General features: G+C 39.9%; 1 protein-coding gene across 8 annotated transcripts in view; it reads right to left on the reverse strand.

The window, feature by feature from the left end:
• The window catches only part of CIT (citron rho-interacting serine/threonine kinase), a 95652-nt gene that overhangs the window by 20787 nt on the left and 50836 nt on the right, over positions 1-24029 (reverse strand). For 7 of the 8 annotated variants that reach the window (XM_048820972.2, XM_048820971.2, XM_048820970.2 and 4 more), the window contains 8 exons: positions 18052-18168; positions 17452-17561; positions 14441-14615; positions 12333-12530; positions 9949-10002; positions 1617-1814; positions 968-1161; positions 309-444 (listed from right to left, as the gene is read on the reverse strand). In XM_048820972.2, the coding sequence (XP_048676929.1) occupies positions 309-444; positions 968-1161; positions 1617-1814; positions 9949-10002; positions 12333-12530; positions 14441-14615; positions 17452-17561; positions 18052-18168 (1182 nt within the window). The remainder of the gene's footprint in view (positions 1-308; positions 445-967; positions 1162-1616; positions 1815-9948; positions 10003-12332; positions 12531-14440; positions 14616-17451; positions 17562-18051; positions 18169-24029) is intronic. The other variant, XM_075120212.1, reaches the window with a different exon arrangement.

Genomic DNA, 24029 nt, shown 5'->3' on the forward strand with positions numbered 1-24029 from the left:
TTTTTAAAAACCCAGAAAACTGGGTTTTGGTTGTTGCTGCTCAAATGTGGATGTCACATCAGCTCTTAGAGATTTCATTAACACCCATGATGTCAGGATGTTTGTGTTAGATTTAACTGATGGGAAAGCTAGGCTCCTGGCCTTCAGAATTGCATCCTCAACAAGAGAGGCCTCAGTCTTTTTGTAAAATTTATCCCTCCAACTGAAAACGACTGTTCAGCTCAAAACAACATTTCTATCATGAACACCTGAGTTGACACATTTTTCTTTAGCGTATATATAGAAGATTAAGGTAAAAAGACACTGACCTTGTCAGAAAGACTCTCAGCTTTGAGTTTTTGCTCTTTCAGTGCTTGCTGAAGAGCAAGAATCTCCGCTTTGTGTTCTTTAACAGCTAGTTCTACCACCTGGCGGGATTCAGTAATACGCTGATCTGCTCGCACTCTGTATTAAAAATGGAAAAAATGTTGTTACCTGATGATTTCCTCTCTGGGACTGACCTCTTCCTAGGATGCTAGGACATCAGTAGACACTTTCAGAGTTTTGCCTCAAATTCACAGTGTTGGTTTATATAGCCAGTCATCTTATTGTGATGCTTCCACATTATACAATCCTGTTCTCAGCCCCTGCTGAAACTACTGCTTGGGAATTCAAAGTCACCAGAACAAGGAATGAGAATCAAAAATGAGTTTACCATATCATGGTACAGTCCAGATTTAGTTTGAAAGATAGCTTGCAAGTTACAGTTAGAAATACTATTTTCTGAATTCAGTGCCCTGGCACAGGAAAAAAAGGGAACAGACATCACTGGAGAGTCACGTGTATCAGTTTAAATAGCCATCTTCCAGATTTAGCTCATATAAATAAATATTGAGTGCAGATTCATGTCTCACATTCTATATGTATATATTGAACTATATTCCACAGAGCACTTTTACACAAAGATTAATGAAGAGAAAAGCCATACCGGCTCTGTTTCTCTGTGTCCAACATTCTCTGTAACTCTCGCACCCGACATTCAAACTGGGACTTCTCATCCCCTAGAATGCTTCTCCATGCTTCCCACTGACGTTCCTTCTCTAGCAGTTCATCATTCAGGGCCTCCAAGTCCATCACCTGCTCTTCTAGCATTGTGCATGTTGTCTTCAAGGCCTCCATTGTCTAAAAATAAATCTTCCCATTAATTCTCACTTCCCACATCAAACATGCACTTTTTCAGATACGGCTTCACCATTTCAATTACAGTACATGCAAATCCTCACCATCAACTGGTAAGTCACATCTCATTTATTTCTAGGCCTGTATCTTTATGTATTTAACCCTAGTTGCCTTTAATGTCAGCAATGCCTCATCATGGCTTTAGCCACAAGCAAAAATGAACCACTAGGAAGCACCATTCTTTGCCAATGTTGCAGTGAGCCACAAAGGGACATACTAAAGATCTCAATGCATTTTTACACTCCCTCCCAGAGCGATCATTGTAGGATCAAGTTGCTATAAAAGTTATAAACGCCCTCCATTATTTCTCCAAATCAGAAAGAATTTCTAGCTAGTCAGAGTCTTGCAAGTGGATAAGTGTCCTGAAGAGATTTCAAACAGAATTTCTAAACTCTCACTTGTTTCTGACTGGTGAGCTGCATCTCCCTCTCAGTGATCTCTCGACGGAGGTGGTCAACCTCACTTCGCAGCTGTACTATCTCATCATCGGCCCCAGAGGCCTCATCAAGCTGCTTTGACAGGAAGAAATTCTGATTGTTCAGTTCTGCATTGTCCTCACTCAGCTGGTTCAGCTGTTCTTCCAAGTCTGTAATCACCTAAAAAGAGCAAAAGAAGTTTGGGTTACATGTCAGTGAGTAGAGTTCTGTGAAAGAACGTTCTTCACTCCTATAGCCACACCTTGCCGAGCAAATAGACAGATCGTAGCATTTTTGTCCCATTCAAACATGATTTTAATTGCAGATCTTATGAATGGGCATGAGCTTAGCATGGGCAGTCTTTCTTGCTTCTTATAAAAAGCATCTTGAGATACTTTAATTCTGATTTAGCCTAAAAAGGTATAAATATGTTGCAATACAATTTATGATTAATTTGGTGGCACACCCTAGGGGTTAGAACATCAGCTTGAGAGCCAGGAGAGGAATTCTGGTTCTCTTCCCAGGTCTTCCACTGACTTGCTGTGTCCCTTATGCAAGGCACTTCACCTTGATACCTCAGTTTCCCCATCTCTGAAATGAGGATAATACTTCTCAGAGGTTTTGTAAAATGTAATCTTTAAAATCATTAATGAGAGGTGCTACAGGTGATACTATTTGGAAAGCTGCTGCCTAGAAATTGCTTAATTTACTGTAACTAAAATCATAAGTAGCCAAGTTATAACTTATTAAGGAACAGGTAGTATCAAGACAAGAGAGTTATGGATGGCAACATGACGAATATGACAACAGAAAAAGCTTGGCAGCACCACAGATTATAGTAGAAAATTCAGTATTACCATCAATGAAAAGCAAGGATTCAACCAGGTTGACAAATGAACCAGGATTGCCCATTTATTAAACTAGATTGACATCTCATTATGCAAAGTTTGGTTTTTAAAACTATCCCTAAGGTTTAAAAAATATTAATAAACATTGAGTATTTTCACACAACCCTCCAGTGTCTGTGAGTGGAAACCCGTATGAAAAACTCAAGGGGAGATTCTGCAACTACCTGTACTACAAGACCAATGCAATTGGGGGGAAGAGAAATACCTCATACATCTAAGCTGAAACTAGCTTAACAAAAAGAACCACAGATCATCACTTAGCACAGTCTGTGTTAAAATGCCCCAAATAGGTTCAAGAGGCATTTCAGCCCATATGTAAAATGCTAGTGTACGTCAAGGTAATAAAACACCTTATTAAAAGCAAAAATTAAGATTCCAGAATATCATCTGATTACATGTTTAGACTTATATGTTCTGGTTTCCCATGCAACAGTCAAGGACTTCAGTATCTGTAGTAGAGAGTACAGCTCCTTTCGGCTTTTCTGAGGGGAATGCAACCATTTCTTTTCGACTACAGACTCTAAAGCATACTCATGGCAGCCTTTCACCATGATCCTAGATCTAAACCAACAGTACTTGCCTTTTAAACTGTTGGCAAAAAAGACAGACTTAAACTACTCCCTACAGGGTGAAAGGGGGGTTCTGTCAACCATTTGTTTAGGGCCAACTCATAAGGTGATTCATACCCTAAAATGCAACATCACTGTTTTCAGTAGTGTGGCCGTTACTGGAACACTTCTACTGCTCTACCGAAATTAAACATTCTGTCCTGGTATCACTTATATATCATACAAGTTATTTAGGTACCATGATTGCACCACGAGAATATGTCAGTCTCTACATTGTTCAAATGGACACCAACTTAGAAATAAAAAAATAAAAAATAAAAACACTTCTGTCTGAAAATGTAATAACTGAGATTTCTGTTACGTTTCAGACCAGAGAAATTTTTCTTCTATTTCCAGTTTGCTTTCTTTATACATTTGACAGCACCACCAGTCTTGTCAGTTTCATCACCTCCCTTATACAATCAGTCTCACTTACAGTTTGTAAAATACAGGAAAGAGCAAGTGTAAAACTGCAAAACTTGGCAGGACGACTCAGTGGTTGGCGTAGCACTTGAAACAACTTAATTCATTTTCATTCAAACTGACTAAATTTCAAGATGATAGCGTCGTCCCTTCAGGGCGAAATCTAACCTTCCATTATAAGCGTGATTTTTCTCACTTCCCTCAACCTCACCAGAACTAAACCAATCTGCCTGAACTTGGTGATCTTACTCCAAAGCAGAACATTTCTAGAAAGTTTGAGGCAAATCAGACAAAGTACTTGAGAGATGAAGGGTTCAAAAATGGAAGAAATGAGGTGATCTCATTTCTTGAACATTATTTTGGCTCATCCTAACTCCAAAATGGCTTGGCCTACAAATTTCAAATTTATTTTAATCGGTTAGCTTTGGCAAGGAATGCTCTCTCAGACTAGGGTTTTTCTTTCCGCAGATGATATAGAGGAAGCGGAGTTTTGCTGACAGATTTAATTATTAAAATCAGCTTCCATGTACATTATGGGCCCAATACAGAGTTTATAAATTCTACATAGCCGAGAGAGTCACAATGGGAGCAGCAGCCTGAGGGCAACCACATGGGGCAGAGCCCAGATTTGGAATAGTAGATGAGAGACAGCGACACAGGAAGGTGGGAGCCAGTTGTGAGGGAGCTGTCTAGCCTGAAAACCAGGAAGAAGGAAATCATGCAGCAAGGGCAGTTTAGGTTGGACATTAGGAAAAACTTCCTGTCAAGGTGGTTAAGCACTGGAATACATTGTTCAGGGAAGTTGTGGAATCTACATCATTGGAGATTTTTAAGAGCGGGTTAGACAACACCTGTCAGGAATGGTCTAGATAATACTTAGTGCTGCCGTTAAGTGCAGGGGACTTGACTAGATGACCTCTCGAGGTCCCTTCCAGTAGTACAATTCTATAATTCTACGTGAGGAGACACTGGAGGCACAGTCTGATAAAAAGGGAGGTCCAAGTCCATGAAAATTGCAACCTCCACTGAAGTCTTGTAACTGAGAAAATTCTTGAAGTGATTGTAAAATTAAGGAAATTCCCAGGCAAAAAACTATGTTACACTGGAATTAAATTTGCAAACAGCAATTAAGGGAAGCGCTCTTAAGAGTACATAGTAGTGTCCTTTAAAAACCCAAATGCAATAGAAAACTTCAACATTCAAAGTTAACATTTATCTATTTCATTAAGTAATAGTAGAAAGCATGAAAATGCACTTTCAGGACATCAAGGAAACTTAGCTGTGCCACTCTATCACCAGCCACAGAACACCTGGAAGCAAAGAAACAATTCTATCCTCAAACAATGCACATCATCACCACATCTGTAATTCTGAAAATTAAGACATGATTTAACTGGACCATGTTAATCTTGTTGAGACAGGCTGTACACTACTGCAGTATTTAAACTGAATGCCTCATTGTCTTTACATTGCTACAATGAACTGCACCTACCTTTATAATACCATACAGATTAACCAGAAAATGACATCTCTTCTATGTAAGTGACCACATTCAGGACAATTCCCACCAAAACATACAATTTAAAATGCAAAGTGCTGCCGTACTGTGATATTTCACATAGACTCGTAACTGCCATAAATTTCTTCAGGGATTGATCAAAAATTAGGTAGCTCAGATGTCAGGGGCTCAGGGTAGTGGTGTTTAGATTTACATATTTGACAGCCATACATAACTCAAGCCACATTCTCCACAGTTCAACGCTACAGGCAAAGTATGCCAAGAAAGCAGATTTAGGATGTTCTTCACTGCAGACAGCAAACTTCTTCAAACCTCCAACAAGATGTCTCAGACATTCACAGATGCTCCAAACAGGTGTGCAGGGAAGAGGTTTGATGCAGAAAGAAAGAATTAAGATTTTTCGGGTGACCTCAGCAGCACATCAATACAGCTACTTTTTGGGGGTGGAAAAGGTTTTAAGTGCAATCTTAACTTGGAATTTCCAGACTAATGTGTGTGGTTTTTCCCCTTAAAGTTCTGCTCTACTCATCTTTCTCCTTACAATCACCTTGTAGCTAGCAAGAAAGGGTACATGGAAGGAGAAGAAAGCATCCCCCCAAATCCTAGATTAATGGGCAGGCAAGACAAGCACCAGGATCACCATTACACCATACTTTAGGAGCAGAGGTTGTTTGCCCCACATCCTGGAAACTCACCTACTGCTTACCTTGGGGTTGGGATAATGCCATGGGTCTGAGGCAGCGTGATATGCCAGTGCCTGTGTTTCTCTCTGGCACATATTAAGCAAACTTTTTTTTCCCCTCTCTCTTTTTTTCTTTTTCTTTTTTTTTTTGGAGTGGGGGGCCCAGGGGATCATGCTTGATAATTCCCCTCTTTGCGTTATTTGTATAGAGTGTTCCTTGTGCTTATCCAATCCCTAGCAATTGGGCTGCCTCCCCCAACCACGAGCCTCATCCTCTACAGATGATGTCCGAGAAGGAGCCTTCTCCTTCAAGGCAGCAGCTCCTGGAGACTCTAAAAAGTCCTCCAAACATGTTCTTACAAAACTGTAAAGGTCCAACTTGGGCTACAACTGACCTTTATCCATAATTTTCTACAAAATGAGGATTGGGTTACAACATAGCCAAGCAACTGACAGATTTTTTTATGCATTTAACTCAGTCATACCAAAGTTTTTGCCTGGGCATTAGCCTCATGTTACAGTCTATCATCTTTTGACAGGCAAGATTTCCTTGCTACAGAATGAAGGTTACTGTATATACACCAAAGAGGTAACTTCACTCAAGTGCATAGTCTCACTGAAGTCAGTTCAGAAACAGGACATCTGGTTGAAGTCAACAGGACTACACACGTGAGTAAAGTTACACATGTGCCTAAAGGGTTTGCACGATCTGTGTCTCAGAGTCCAATCCATTCACATGTGTTTACAGGATCAAGCCCTGATAAGGCTAAAGATAACAATAGGAGGTGATGACAAAAAAGTGTAGGTACCATTTTGAAGGTGCATCTGGTTTTATTGGATTATTCTCTGGATAAATGGAGACAATGCACCCAATTACTATATCAAGATCTTCCATTCTGCTTGCCAAAGTAATAAATAAGAATAGCTTGTAATTGAAAGAGCCTGAAGATTCAGATGTTGATTTATATGAAGAATGTACAGGATTTTATGAACTTCACAGTAATTTATATAAGGGGGTCTAATTTTTCTCTAAGTTTTCACAGATATTTTTACTGTCTCTTTACTGAAATTTATATTTATGAAATGCTTACATTACTGCTGAGGCCAACATAACTGTTTTTGTTGTCCAAAATTATTAAACCCATCAGTAAGCCATAATTAAGAGCAAGGTGGCAAAAACACAAACTTCCCTATTTAGTTAAATGCATTTTATTAGTAGAATCCTTCTTACGGTCTTGAAAATATTTGTTATGGAATATGATTTCAAAAGTCACGTTATGCATTTTTGATGTATTGAATCTTTGGAAGCACAGAATTAGACTTTCCCTCTCAGCAGACTTGCTGGGTAAGCTACGGATATGATAAGATATGAGAGAAGTAAAGCAATTTTTGCTGTAATTATGTTATTTCTTATAAGACTGAGAGCAAAGGCTAAGGGAATAGATGGGAGTAGAAAGAGATATACTGAAGTAAACTGATTAACTCAAGCCTGAATCTAACAGAGAGCAATTGAATATGTAGTCCATGCACACAGCAGGGGCACTTCCAGCAAGCACAAAAGGCCTGCAATACAGTCACACGACAACATTCTCTATGCATGAATCCCAAGCCATAGTAAATTTTAAAGTACACAATCAGAAGAGTCTGATAGTAACCTGACTTGGTTGGAGGCACATAAGTGGACTGAAGGCATAAATAAACCAGAACATACATTAGAAGTGTAAGCTTGCTTTGTGTCCAGAAGCTCGGACCTCCAAAGAGTTAAACAACTAGGAGATATCAAAAAAAGTAGATTGTAAGTATCTTTACCTATCATTCTGTACAGCAACTTTTCACTCTACATTATCAAAATTCATTCAGTCTTCAGTAATGCATTTTCTCTATAATTCATTTTATTTTCATACTTATATTGCTTTGAACTTGTAAATAATGTAAAACAAATGCAATGGCCATTATAAAGTTTGACACCACAGTGCTTCAAGGAAATTCACTCTTGATGTTCATTCTGAAGGAACATCCCTTATGAGTAGAACCACTAATCCTTAGTGGGCTGACTAAAAAGGAATGTGTTTGAATTACAACCCTGATGGATCTTCTTGTTTTTAGTTCAGCACAAATTCTGAACCACTGCATAGGTGCTGGAATTAGGAGTGCTACCGCACCCCCAGGTTTGAAGTGGTTTACAGTTTGGTTCAATGGCTCTCAGCACCCCCACCATAAAAATTGTTCCAGCACCCCTGAACCACTGTGACATAGCCTTGGATGTCTACTAAAAAGTTACGGCTGCATCATAACGGTCATTACTGCAGAACATGGGGTTGAAGCACCAGAAAGAGAAGAATGACAAGAATTCACTGATCTCTCCTTGGTCAATACAAGATTGTGCTGTCATTTCCTTAATTCTTATGAAGAAAAGAGGATAGGGCTGTTAGACATCTTATGACATGAAATGAGAGCTTACGTCTATGGACTATTGAGAGAAGTCTTGAGAACTATACTTTTCTTTCTCTTGGGTTGAGAACTAAATGTGGTGGTGGAATTTCTCATTCATTCACTATTCATTCAGTTGCTGTTTGACTAATTTCTTATTGATGGCGATTGGCTGCTGCACGAACCATCCTTCTAAAGGACCTAAGATGAACATTACACTTGCAAATCTTTTAATGTGGCAACTCCAAAGTTCACACTGTTCTTGAAACCACCTGGCACGTTTGGCATCTCCTTGTGCCAGTCCTCACTGTTGGAGATTATTGCCCATTCTTACAAGTCATAGATCAGCCAAATAATGAATTTTGACTTCTTTAAGTTAGCTTGCTGTGCAGAAGAGAGAATTTATGGGAATATCCACAGATCATATGATCTTTGAAGCTGGCCAAATTCAATCATCTGTATCAGTCACTTGCACAGAAAGCTGCTAATTCTGTGCTGACAGCAAGACAGAGAACAAGGGAATGAGAAAAGGAGTATCTAACACTGAAGTAGAAAAAGCAACTGTGGGAATAAGCACTGATAGATAGAAGTGCACATGTGGACCCTCTAGCTCCTTGACGGAGAGAACAGAAGGTATAGATAGTCTGAATTTCTTTTGGAAGAGGTTAAGCCACAGCAAATTAAGACTAGGCCTTACTTAATTACTCATTTCTTCAAATCAGTGTACACCGGAAACAGAGTAAAAAAATTTCCTGGCCCTGAGGAACAAGGACTACAGATTTGGGAGGTTACAAAAAAAAGAAAATTCTGAAAGATGTTCTTGAAAAAAGGCATTTTCTTTCTATCTTGGGTTTTCCTACAACACCTATGACTATGCAATCAAAGCACGGTGGAAAATTAACTTTGTGGAGAGGCCACTGAGTATGAAAGAGGAACACACATGACAGAGGTAAGGAGCAATTAGGTCCAGCTAATGGAGGAGGGATTAAAAAGACTGAAGAGACCTGCCTCCAATTATTACACACAAGGTGGTGGTCAGTGTTGACACTTCTAGAATTTGTGTGTCATTGAAAGATCGATGTCATCATGGTCCACATAGCACCATAAAGAAATAAGCAAAAAGAGTGGAGATCTGGGAAAACATTTAACAATAAGGAACACATAATCTAGGACATCTGTCCCGTATGAATGAAATGAATGAAAAAACATATCAAAAGATCTCTCAGGTAACAGAATGTGCAAGTTAAGAACCTAAATGAGTTCTCTTTGAACAAGAGATTATGTAACAATGTATTGTTCAGAAGCACAGGACTTCTTTTCCCTTCAGACAGAGTTAAAGCCCTCCTTAAAACCCAGATTGGCAAGATAGCGCCTTCACTCTGGCCTAGATCTATAATACAGCTCAGGATTTGGACAGGGAGACTTTTCCCTTCCCTTATAAAAGGAAAAAATCTATATCCCACAATTTTTGCAGCTGCTACACCATTCTTACTAGCTGCACTGCAATGAGATATTTGAATGGACTTCCTTCTCCAAAAAGATGAAGGACAGTTTCAATTTTAAATCAGAATAAAACCTCTAAATTGAGGCCTAAAAGAAATCAGATCCAATCAGGCTATCTCCTGCTAACTCCTTGAAGCCAGAAGCCAATGTCAGGAACAATTGTCATCAAGGAGTAAATGAGTTTGTTTCCTTCCTTATCCTTAATTTCAAAATAATTCAATGATCTGTATTTAATACTCACTGTGCAGCTATTACGAAGGGCTTCAAATTTACGCTGGATTTCATCTCTATGTGCCTAAAGGAGGTAAGAAGTTAATCATCAATTTTTCATACATTAGAATTAGAATCCAACAGCTGTTGCTAAATAAACTGCAGAACAATCTATCAGCAAGCAAAGTTTGGAAGACAGATGTTGCAGGCTATGAAAGCACTCTGTAGTGGCAAAAAATTGATTAAGTCACATCCTACTTAATCAAAGCACGCACATGCTCCCAATTCTGAGCTACTTTAGCAAAATGTACAACAAACTGGATGATGCAAAACATTCCATCTTAAGTGGTCTCCAAGGTAAGTGACCATTTAATGTTAAGTGTGTACCGTCTTCACTTAATATCTTAAGTATTTGAGTAGTTTGTTTTTACTTCCACATTTGGATTAATACTGCATGTAACATGTTTTTAATACTACATATATTTTAATGATCGCAAAGACAAGTCTACAATGAAGCACTACGTACGCTTCCGCAAACTGCTCTGCCAATCTACCTCTACCCTTCCCCGAGGAACTCCTGTTTAGTCCTAAGACTCTCCCAAACTGTGACGAAACTAAATAATTATTTCTTTGGAAGATGGAATCCGAAGTATAAAAAGCTGCAAAGCATTTTTAAAGAGTGAAATAATGCATGCATCGTTTTACTTCCTTATTAACAAGCAAAGCATGATAAAGCAAAGTTCATGTTTCAGCCTCAGGGCCTCTCTCAAGATTCACTCAGACTGTCAAACTGATTTAAGTTGTGACTAATATCATATGCAAATTCAGGCCTTAACAGATGAAAGGCTAGCGCACTAGCACATCCGATCACCTTTCAAGACATTTTCCTTATAGCCAAGAGACTCAATAGGAAAAGTTGTTCAGCAGAAGTCCAATGTGATAACTAAAACGTTATCTTACCAGAACAGGCAATGCAAAAAAGACCCTCAAAACAAAATATCTCCCAACCCATTAAACTGGAGTAAAGTGACATGGAGGTGCCAGATTGGAATCTTATGACATCTGGAACAAAAGCACTACCATTTCACCAGAACAGCTGTGGTAATATCTGCCTGAGCAAGCACAGATCACACACATGCATCTGTTTCGTTGGTGTGGTAGGAAGACCTAGCAAACCATTTGTTCGCATGGCAGCTAACAACTCTGCCAAATTTTCAAATTTCAGTGGGACCATCTCATTTTTGAGCAAAAAGAACTGCTTTGTATTTGAGATGAACTGCTGCCGTGACCTATTCAGTTACTGTAAGTCATTCATGTTGCTGTTGCATTTTCCCAGCATCTATTACCCAGCATCTACCAGTTTAGAACAATTCTGAGTGAATGACCTCCCTTCTCACTCCTGGGATATCCAACAGCACTGGTATGCACACACACACACACAAACACACACGCACGCACGCACCAGTCTTCAGCTGAACCCCAATCCCATCTGAATAGTGGTAATGGCAGGAATAAGGACTCAATGAGATTCCCTTTTATCAGATTCCATTGGGGCAACAGACTATTTCCAGTACTCTAAAATAACTGGATTTGAAGGTCATTGAAGACTGATACTTCGATGAGTGATAGCCGGCAGCTCAAGTAGGAGGTCAGTTATTTCTTTGCCTCCCACAGCATTAGCAAGCCTTTGCAAAGCAAACATTATTTAAAATCCAACAGTTTAAAAGCATCTTTTTGTACTCAAAGTAGCAACCAGCAGCATATAATTTAATGTTCCGTTCACTGGGCAGGGAAAATCTTTCCCCTACACCAACCGCTGCTGAAGTTTGTGTCATTCACACACCTCACAAGAGACTGCAAGATCTAAAAGTAGCAATTCTTTATGGAACAGCCTTTGGAATAAAATTAGAGAAGCAACAACAGTATTTGTCTGATTTTTTAAAAGGATAGCAGAGTTGGCTAACTTATTATAGAGAAAATACCAGAACATTTGCAATCACATTCCTTTTGAAACAGCACTACTTTCAAAGGTCATACATGAATTTAGAATTAAAAAAAAACAGCACAAAGTCAAAGTCCTACAGTAGGAATAATTTAGTGTGGAGCTTTTAGCTTATCAAGTAAACTGATGATATTTTCACTAATAGCCAATCAGTTTTTGCACAAGTGGACAACAAACAACAAGCATATGTATGTTTTGAGAGACAAAGAACTCTGACATTTTAGCCATCCCTGTGCCTTCCTCAATCCAAGGCACATTTCATATGTTGCACTGCAAAATTAAAAACATAAAAAATTTAAGTTAGGACAACCTCAAAGCTAATAACTTAAGACACTTATTATGAAGCATGCATCAATGTTCTGTCAGATCTGCAGGTACAGTTCGCAATACCAATCCAGAAGTATAGGACTCACCGTGAGAGCCTGAATCTCCTCCTCTGCCTCAGCTGTAGTCTCCTCTAGTTCAGTTTTAGCCTCACGGAGCTGATTCTCTAGGGCTGATCGTGCAGCTTGAAGCCCTGAAATCTGAGATTCTCTTTCCTGGAGAGTCAGCTGCAATTCTGTTAATTGTCGTTTCAATTCCAGCTTTTGTTCTTCATGCTCTAAGCTAACCTGGAGAGAAACAACAGCAGCTGAATAGGAGTTACTAATAAGGAAATAGAGAGTACAGCTGCTATATTTGTTCATTTCAAACTAGAGACCTGCCCTAGAATTGCACTCTGGGATTGCATGGCAACACTCCAGACTAATGTCAGATTTGGATGGATTGGTTAAAAATCAGACCTGAAGGTAACTATCCCGAGGATGCTGCTTCATCCATCACTTGAAAAACACTCATTGGGTTTGAAATGGTTCAAAAATAAAACTATATTGTGTTCTGAAATGAAAACTAGGATTTAAGAGTAATGCCAGCTATGTTGTAAATACGTATCAAATGTTGATATAGATAATTGTGACAATATGAAAGTTAAAGTATAATTTGTGTGATTATCTTCCATAGTTGCAAGTTAATATACTGCATTTGAGGCTCTGTAAGAAGAAACTATCAATATTACTTTGACTCTATAAGAAATGTCTTTATATACTGTTCAATTACTTTCATATTTAAACTTCCCTTCAGATTCTTGTTACAGACAGATCTATCTCCTACACTGATGCAACATCTTGGCAGATCCCATTTACCATGACAGAGTGGAGAAAATAGTTTAAAGAAAAAGTTCCAGTTTAGCTTTCTGATGCCTGACTCCTCATGTTATTGCAAGTGAATCTGCCCATAATATTGCAGATGTGTGAAAAATAGGCCTGCCAGAAGACCTTGCACTGATGTCTAGCAATTTCTGGCTAATTAAAGGAATGACATTGGACATCCCAAATGTCTTAGCCAGAGTAGAGATTTTGGTTTTTATTGAGAATTAGAGGAGGGACAGCAAGGAAGGAAAAAGGATATTATCCAGGAAATCACAGAACTTGAAGGGAGCTCAATAGGTCATCTAGTCCAGTCCCCTGCACTCATGGCAGGACTAAGTATTATCTAGACCATCCCTGACAGGTGTTTGTCCAACGTGCTCTTAAAAATCCCCAATGATGAGATTCCACAGCCTCCCTAGGCAATTTATTCCAGTGCTTAACCACCCTGACAGGAAGTTTTTCTTCATGTCCAACCTAAACCTCCCTTGCTGCAATTTAAGCCCATTGCTTCTTGTCCTAGCTTCAGAGGTTAAGAAGAAAAATTTTTCTCCCTCCTCCTTATAACAACCTTTTGTGTACTTGAAAACTGTTGTCTCCTCTTCTCTTCTCCAGACTAAACAAACCCCATTTTTTTTCAATCTTCCCTCATAGGTCATGTTTTCTAGACCTTTCATCATTTTTCAAAAAGAAAAGGAGGACTTGTGGCACCTTAGAGACTAACAAATTTATTTGAGCATAAGCTACAGCTCACGAAAGCTTACACTCAGATAAATTTGTTAGTCTCTAAGGTGCCACAAGTCCTCCTTTTCTTTTTGCGAATACAGACTAACACGGCTGTTACTCTGAAATTAATCATTTTTGTTACTCTTCTCTGGAACTAGGTGGAACTCTGGAAATAGGTGGTTCCAACCTATTTCTGCCTGTCTGCCCTTTTTATTTCAAAATAATATAAAAACCTGATTCTTCTAGTCCGCAACTAAAAATAAATGAATTATCCAGCTAAGTATATATACTGTGCCCATCACCATTACATCTGGGCACTATTAAAGGATGTTGTACAAAAGGATGAAAATAAATATAGTTCTAAGAAAGCAAGCTGATCTAGAAACTCAGACTCTACCACTATAACAAAAACCCAAAATAGTCATGCTCAACTCCTTCCAGCAAGCAATACATTTCCACTGTTACAGAAATGGAGCAAAAATTGGGTCATTCAGATCAAGTCATGATCCTGCAGTGCTGAACAGTAAAACTACTTAATTTTAATTCTCACTGTACTCCTTGAAATGGGATACACCCAAGTACATCAGCCTGCAAAAGGATTAAATTTTCACCTCTCGCAGTCTAGTCTCTAACTCCAACAGACGGTTCTTGTCAGTATGGTCCTGAAGACTGATCTTCTCCAATTGCTCTTCTAGTTTTCGGTTCTGGGCCTCTAACTTCCCAGCCTGTGTTTCCAGGTAGAACTTCTGCTGTCTGAGCTCTGAGATCATCTCCTCCTGGGCTTTCCTGATAGGAAAATACATAACGAGAGAAGACATAATCAAGCTATATTTTGATCATGTAGTTTCATTGGTATAAAAGTTTCCTGGTAAGCAGAATGTGATCACATCAAAATTAGCTCTTCCTATTTTAAATTTCACAGCCTCTTTACGGAAAAAATAAGGTCTCTTATGTTGGCTTCCGCACAGATTCCCACATCGGTGATTAAACCAAGTACGTGCTTCGAGTAGCTCAGATATCATGGTTTTGTAGGCTGTGCATCTGTTTGTACATGGAGAAAGATGAACACCAAACCTTGGAAACCTACAGGAATGTCTGATCTTCAGCTCATTCTAAGCTGTCACCCTTTTCCTTGTCATTTGTTTTTCCGTTGGAAAAAAAATGGTTCAATGAATGCTGGGAGCAGGAACTTCCATATGAAAGATCAGAGGAACTGCAACTGGCTTCCTTGCATACAGATTAGTTCTGGATTTTGGAAACTTGCTAGGAGCCCAATCTGGCCAACACTTTAGCAAACTTTTGCCCTGATTGAAACCCTGATGTATGCACTGAACACACAATTACTTATTCACAGAGCTTACAAATATTAATGAACTCATATGCAGAAAAATACGGTGAGATAGGTATTATCATCTCTCTCCCAGAGACATTACGTGGGATCACATAGCAAAGCTAGAAATAGAACCCAGGTCTTCCGAGTCACAGTCCTGTGCTTTGATAAGAACAAAATCATCCTTCCCCTTTTTTAACCTCCTTCAACTGATTACTGGCAGCCAGAACTATCCAAATAGCCTGGGCAACAGTAGAACAAATGACTCCACCTTCTTCAGAACCAATCATTCATTTTTTTAGTTTCTGATAGAACAAAGGCTAGTTGGATTCCACAGTTCCTTGAAGGCTCTAATTGCTAACTGTCCACATCAATAATGCTCAGTTTAGTAATAGCTTTTGTGGATTCAAATATGGTTCAATTATAGATTTACATGCCTTTTCACATATCAGAGTAATGCAGTAGGGTTTGCTAGTTATATCTATAGGATCTACAGGCACTGCTCAGAAAGAACTCACTTCTCTTAATGACTAAGATGGCTCACTCCAAACATGGGGCACGATTACTGACTTGCCAAAGCAATTTGTTTGCCACTCCCTCCCGACATATGAATATTTAACATAAGTCACAATGGGTAGAACTCTTTTTTTGGGGCATCATTATATTTCTTCCTCTGCCTTTTGACTTTAGTCTGGTGTCCTCCTTCCAGAGGATGCATCTAGTCCAGCTTAATGGTGCTTTCAGTAGTAGACTTTCAAAGCTGTTTATGCAACCTCTTTTCAGAATTGCATTATTTGTAATTTTATTATTAAATTATTACAATGCCCATCCTTATAGCATCCAGCCACCAGTATATCTTATGATTTAACATCCATAAGAGTTCCAAAGTGTCTTGATTAAGTTTCTCCAACTCTTATATGTTGGCAAATGTCTCCATTTTTCATAGCCATAGAGCAAGGAAGAAATCATTACAGCATGGCAGACATGGAACTTTGGTCTCACATATGACAACCATGCTGGTTCCAAAGTTAATATTTCAGTTGGTAAAATACCCTTTTTGATTCTGGTAAACATTTCTTTAGTCAGCAAGAACAGCATTTCAAGAGAAGCGAAAGCTATTACCACACTGAGTTCAAGACCACTGAATGATGCTAGGTCTTACATATGCTTTCCCATGTATGACCTGGTAGATTACTTCTGTATTCTTCAGATTAACGATGTTATGGTTTTAGCAGCCTCTACAAACTTTTTGGATGATTAACTAGAGTGCATATAACAAGAGTATAATCATCTGCATAAAGCAACTCATATAACTTTAACAATTACTTTTGTGGAAGATTTCAGTCTGCTCAGTTTGAAGAGCTTGACAGAAGTTTGAAATGTAATAAAAATTCCTGGCTTTACATCTCTGTTGGTACAATCAATCACCGCTAAGAGTTCAGAGATTCTATGCCAAAACCCATCCTTGCTTGACTTCACAAATGGATCTAACCAACTGCTGTCCACTGAGATTATACCCAGTATTCCACTATGCAGCTGACAGTCTGCACATATGTCTCCAGACAGCCAAACTGTGATATGTCTAATATCTCACTGATAGGCACCAGGATCAGAAATAAGCAATCAGGATTAAAGAATCACTTCGATCTTAAGGATAGGGCCCCTCTACCTTTTTTTTTTTTTTTTTTTTAACTGAAACAGGCAGAGATAACACCAATACCTCATATTTATAATCAACATTTAAAAACATGAAGGAAAATTCCTAAACCAATATTCACTTTTCTTAGATGTCTTGGCAGCTGTTGGGAGCAGGATGGAAGCTTTTGTGAAGAAAGGATATTTAACATTTTCTTCTCATCTTTGAGTGTCAAATAATTATAATAAGGCTTTGAATTTCAATGAATAATGGCCACCAGAAGCAGATGTGATCAAGTCCTAAACACCAGAAGCAAAAGGAATACTAATTTTTATATATCTCCACAACTGGAACAGCATTGGAATTACTGCTTCTCCAGAACTGTTTCAGACATTTAAAAATGTTAGAATTTTTCTACAGAACCTATATATTTTGAAAAATTGCATGCAGCAAAAAAAGGGACAGCAACAGCCTCATGAAATGATCCAAAACAAATGCAACAATACGGACCAATAAAACTTAACAGATATGATAGGGGAAATATTGAGCAAACTATAGTTTCTTGTTAGAGAAATAATATGTTTGGAGAATAGGTCTTATTGAGCTCACACCGGGGCTTGTAAATGCAAGAATGCTATAGCAGTTCCTTTACTTACATGTTTCTCTGTGTAAAAAGGCTGCTATTTGCTGCCAGTTTATTAGCCTCAGACAATTCCACTATTCTCTGCTCCAGTGACCTTATCTTCGAATCCATGGCATTGATCATCTGAAACAGAGCAGTCTGCCTTTGAGATTATGGGATGAAAGTTAGTGACTACAGCAAGGGGGCATTTAAAAATCACTTCTAGAAACTTCATTCAGAAACAAGATATCGGACTGAGTGGACAAGACAACAAAGAAGCAACCACATATTCAGATGTTACATCTGTTACATCAATCTATAACTGCTTTCCAGTCTCTTCCAGACCAAGAGCAAGCAGCTCCCACGTGAACCATGTACTGGACTGCCAGGTAGTAACATACTAGGCATGGATGACTTTCTTGAAAGGGAATGTTCTTGGAGACATCATGAATTAAAAGGACAGCTATCAAAACAAAACAAAACAAAACACCACACGCACACCTCTCCCACCCCCAAGAAGCCTCCAGCAACAAGACCCAGCAGCAACAGATCTTTATTTTAGGAACATCCCTGGGTAAGAGACTTAAAATGGCTACTCTTAAAATGTTTCAGTTTCTGATTCAGTTACACCTACCGCCTTCTGCTCAGCCAGAATTTTGCATTTCTCATGTGCTTCTTCTTCATGTCTTCGCAGCATATTCTCAAGTGCTTCCTTATCGGCAAGATCTTTCTTCATCTGAGCATCCAGCACCTGAAGTAAACAAAACAAATTTCCTCACTTTGAACCTGTTTCATTAGTCAAAGGGCAGTCAGAAAGAAAGCCACCAGGGAAGGGTTACGTTCGATGAAGAGGCTTGACCACTTCCTAAGGAAAACTAGATGAGATGGCAGGAAATGCTGGGGACAGCAAGCTTTGAGAGGACTACTCAGGTGTAAGAAATGGTTGAGTTTAATGAGTAAAAGGAGTTATGGAAAGGCTATGGGCTGTTATTGTTTTTTAAACAGTCTTTCATTATTAGTGCTCATGAAATATGCCAGTTTGACATACATGGAAAATTAATTCCTCTATTCACAGAGGAAGTATGGCACAGAAAAGTAGCAATGTAAGCTCCTTTTCATTACCTCACTGATGTGCCTCAACATTGACCTGTAAGAACCACATGTAGGTATGAGAGAGTAATTCAGCCTCCATGACTACTTTAATCCTTTGCCTCTCTGCCGAGACATATAACAAGGGTACCAAGTAAGGTGGTAACCTGAGAGATACCAACACTTGTTCACTAGGAAGTGGACTGAAACAACTCCTTTTGGCTGTTGTAGATTTTTTTTTTAATTAATACTGCAGATATGTCCACAGCTTTGGATTTTAAATAAACTGAAATAATAAAATAAATTAGGGCTGTCGATTAATCGCAGTTAACTCATGCGATTAACTTGAAAAAATTAATCGTGATTAATCACACTGTTAAACAGAATACCAATTGAAAATTTTAAAATATATTTGGATGTTTTTCAACATTTTCAAATATATTGATTTCTATTACAACACAGAATACGAAGTGTACAGTGCTCACTTTATATTATTTTTGATTACAAATATTTGCACTCTAAAATGATAGCAAAAGAAATACTGTTTTTCAATTCATCTCATGCAAGTACTGTAGTGCAATCTCTTTATCCTGGAAGTGTAACTTACAAATGTGGATTTTTTTTTATATATAACTGCACTCAAAAACAAAACAATGTAAAACTTTAGAGCCTACAAGTCCACTCAATCCTACTTCTTGTTCAGCCAAGTTTGTTTACATTTACGGGAGATAATGATGCATGCTGCTTATTTACGATGTTACCTGAAAGTGAGAACAGGCATTCGCATAGCACTTTTGCAGCCAGTGTTGCAAGGTATTTACGTGCCAGATATGATAAACATTCGTATGCCCCTTCATGCTTCTGCCACCATTCCAGAGGACATGCTTCCATGCTGATGATGCTTGTTAAAAAAACCAATGCGTTAATTAAATTTGTGACTGAACTCCTTGGGGACGAATTGCATGTCTCCTGTTCTGTTCTACCCGCATTCTTTCATATATTTCATGTTATAGCAGTCTCAGATGATGACCCAGCACATGTTCATTTTAAGAACGCTTCCACAGCAGATTTGACAAAATGCAAAGAGGGTACCAATGTGAAATTTCTAAAAATTGCTACAGCACTCAAACCAAGGTTTAAGAATCTGAAGTGCCATCCAAAATTTGAGAGGGACAAGGTGTGGAGCATACTTTCAGAAGTCTTAAAAGACCAACACTCAGATGCAGAAACTACAGAACCCGAACCACCAAAAAAGAAAATCAACCTTCTGCTGATGGCATCTGACTCAGATGATGAAAATGAACATGCGTCCGGCCGCTCTGCTTTGGATCGTTATCGAGCAGAACCCGTCATCAGCATGGATGCATGTTCTCTGGAATGGTGGTTGAAGCATAAAGGGACATATGAATCTTTAGCGCATCTGGCACATAAATATCTTGCAACGCCGGCTACAACAATGACATGTGAACGCCTTTTCTCACTTTCACATGACACTGTAAACAAGAAGTGGGCAGCATTATCTCCTGCAAACTGTAACCAAACTTGTTTGTCTGAGCAATTTGCTGAAGTAGGACTGAGTGGACTTGTCAGCTCTAAAGTTTTGCATCGTTTTATTTTTGAATGAAGGTTTTTTTGTACATAATTCTATATTTGTAAGTTCAACTTTCATGATAAAGAGATTGCACTCCAGTACTTCCAATAGGGGAATTGAAAAATACTATTTATTTTGTTATTTACAGAGCAAATATTTGTCATAAAAAATATAAAGTATTTATTTGTATTCTGTGTTGTAATTGAAATAAATTTTTGAAAATGTAGAAAACATCCAAAAATATTTAAATAAATGGTATTCTATTAGTTTAACAGTACAATTATTTTTTTAAAATTGCTTGACAGCCCTAAACTAAATATGTAAAAGGAACTTAAGAGCTTTCATAGTACTATGAGTTTCAGTGACTACAGATCTGAATTCAAATCAGTAACGTAGCCATGAAAGGACTAGGAGGACTGGACTTGATGGACTACTGTTGCAGCGATGGTTGGACTCAAAGAACCAACTAACATTTTGATCCCGTTCTAATTCTTCTGTCCTGTCACAACTCCAGTGTTTCTCAGATATCTCCTCTTGGAAGAACCACCATTTCAAACTCACTCTCCCCCTCTCCAAAACTGAATTTGTCCCTCCGTCTAGTCCCTTCCCTACATCTTCCTTCCTAATCTTACTCCATTCACTAGCTCCACTGTTAACTCCACTATCTTTAGTGCCTCCCATGCTCATAATCTTCAACCTTTCTCTCTCTTCCTCTCCCAAGTCCAGGTTCTCATTATAGCTTTTCCTCCCATTACTATTATTTCTGCTCCAAATACATGCTTCCCACACCTCCTAAATCCCTTCACTGGCATCCCAACTCATTTACCAAAGCCCACATAATCTTGCCCCATTTATACCTTGGCTCTCATTTCCCTTCACTGCTCCCTCCCATTCTTTGCACTCTTTCCAATCCTTTCACCTTACCACTTCTTTGGTCTCCTTTCTAACATCCAACTCTTGGTTTCATGCCTTGAAAAGTATGCTTGTTCCAATTTGCCATGCACCCTCCACTACTCAGTGTTTTCTTTCAAGAAATTCCTCCTCTCTTTTTAACAGCATCATAGCCTCTCTCTCCGGGACAGTTGTTTAAAGTCTAATCTTGTTCAGACTAAGCTCTTTGGGCCCGTGAACACATCTTTACATTTGTAAATGCCGTGTAAATTTATAGTGCTAATTAAATGTAATAAATCATAATGACAAAGCCCTGTCTACACAAGGACTTTAGGTCGAATTTAGCAGCGTTAAATCGATGTAAACCTGCACCCATCCACACGATGAAGCCCTTTTTTTCGACTTAAAGGGCTCTTAAAAATCGATTTCCTTACTCCACCCCTGACAAGTGGATTAGCGCTTAAATCGACCTTGCCGGCTCGAATTTGGGGTATTGTGGACACAATTCGACGGTATTGGCCTCCGGAAGCTATCCCAGAGTGCTCCATTGTGACCGCTCTGGACAGCACTCTCAACTCAGATAGAGTGACCGCACTGGCCAGGTAGACAGGAAAAGAACCGCGAACTTTTGAATCTCATTTCCTGTTTGGCCAGCGTGGCAAGCTGCAGGTGACCATGCAGAGCTCATCAGCAGAGGTGACCATGATGGAGTCCCAGAATCGCAAAAGAGCTCCAGCATGGACTGAATGGGAGGTATGGAATCTGATCGCTGTATGGGGAGAGGAATCTCTGCTACCAGAACTCCGTTCCAGTTTTCGAAATGCCAAAACCTTTGTCAAAATCTTCCAGGGCATGAAGGACAGAGGCCATAACAGGGACCCGAAGCAGTGCCACGTGAAACTTCAGGAGCTGAGGCAAGCCTACCAGAAAACCAGAGAGGCGAACGGCCGCTGCGGGTCAGAGCCCCAAAACATGCCGCTTCTATGATGAGCTGCATGCCATTTTAGGGGGTTCAGCCACCACTACCCCAGCTGTGTTGTTTGACTCCTTCAATGGAGATGGAGGCAACACGGAAGCAAGTTTTGGGGACGAAGAAGATGATGATGAGGTTATAGATAGCTCACAGCAAGCAAGCGGAGAAACCGGTTTTCCCAACAGCCAGGACCCACCCAAGGCTGCCTTCTGGACCCAGCAGGTGGAGAAGGGACCTCCAGTGAGTGTACCTTTTAAAATACTATACATGGTTTAAAAGCAAGCATGTGAAAGGATTATTTTGCCCTGGCATTCGCGGCCCTCCTGGATGTACTCCCAAAGCCTTTGCAAAAGGTTTCTGGGGAGGGCAGCCTTATTGCGTCCTTCATGGTAGGACACTTTACCACTCCAGGCCAGTAACACGTACTCGGGAATCACTGTACAACAAAACATTGCAGTGTATGTTTGCTGGCGTTCAAACAACATCCGTTCTTTATCTCTCTGTGTTATCCTCAGGAGAGTGAGATATCATTCATGGTCACCTGATTGAAATAGGATGCTTTTCTTCAGGGGACACTCAGAGGTGCCCGTTCCTGCTGGGCTGTTTGCCTGTGGCTGAACAGAAATGTTCCCCGCTGTTAGCCACGGGGAGGGGGGAGGTTTGAGGGGGTAGCCATGCGGTGGGAGGAGGCAAAATGTGACCTTGTAACGAAAGCACATGTGCTATGTATGTAATGTTAACAACAAGGTTTACCCTGAAAGAGTGTAGTCACTGTTTTATAAAATGTGTCTTTTTAAATACCGCTGTCCCTTTTTTTTTCTCCACCAGCTGCATGTGTTTCAATGATCACAGGATCTTCTCCTTCCCAGAGGCTAGTGAAGCTTAGAAAGAAAAAAAAACGCACTCGCGATGAAATGTTCTCCGAGCTCATGCTGTCCTCCCACACTGACAGAGCACAGACAAATGCGTGGAGGCAAATAATGTCAGAGTGCAGGAAAGCACAAAATGACCGGGAGGAGAGGTGGCGGGCTGAAGAGAGTAAGTGGCGGGCTGAAGCTCAAATGTGGCGGCAGCGTGATGAGAGGAGGCAGGATTCAATGCTGAGGCTGCTGGAGGATCAAACCAGTATGCTCCAGTGTATGGTTGAGCTGCAGCAAAGGCAGCTGGAGCACAGAATGCCACTACAGCCCCTGTGTAACCAACCACCCTCCTCCCCAAGTTGCATAGCCTCCACACCCAGACGCCCAAGAACGCGGTGGGGGGGCCTCCGGCCAACCAGCCACTCCACCACAGAGGATTGCCCAAAAAAAAGAAGGCTGGCATTCAATAAACTTTAAAGTTGTAAACTTTTAAAGTGCTGTGTGGCATTTTCCTTCCCTCCTCCACCACCCCTCCTGGGCTACCTTGGTAGTCATCCCCCTATTTGTGTGATGTATGAATAAAGAATGCATGAATGTGAAGCAACAATGACTTTATTGCCTCTGCAAGCGGTGATCGAAGGGAGGAGGGGAGGGTGGTTAGCTTACAGGGAAGTAAAGTGAACCAAGGGGTGGGGGTTTCATCAAGGAGAAACAAACAGAACTTTCACACTGTAGCCTGTCCAGTCATGAAACTGGTTTTCAAAGCTTCTCTGATGCGTACCGCACCCTCCTGTGCTCTTCTAACCGCCCTGGTGTCTGGCTGCGCGTAACCAGCAGCCAGGCGATTTGCCTCAACCTCCCACCCCGCCATAAACGTCTCCCCCTTACTCTCACAGATATTGTGGAGCGCACAGCAAGCAGTAATAACAGTGGGAATATTGGTTTTGCTGAGGTCTAAGGGAGTCAATAAACTGCGCCAGCGTGCCTTTAAATGTCCAAATGCACATTCTACCACCATTCTGCACTTGCTCAGCCTGTAGTTGAACAGCTACTGACTGCTGTCCAGGCTGCCTGTGTACGGCTTCATGAGCCATGGCATTAAGGGGTAGGCTGGGTCCCCAAGGATAACTATAAGCATTTCAACATCCCCAACAGTTATTTTCTGGTCTGGGAATAAAGTCCCTTCCTGCAGCTTTTGAAACAGACCA

This window comes from Caretta caretta, chromosome 15 (genome assembly GCF_965140235.1).
Source record: "Caretta caretta isolate rCarCar2 chromosome 15, rCarCar1.hap1, whole genome shotgun sequence".
In the NCBI taxonomy this organism is placed as follows: Eukaryota; Metazoa; Chordata; order Testudines; family Cheloniidae; genus Caretta; species Caretta caretta.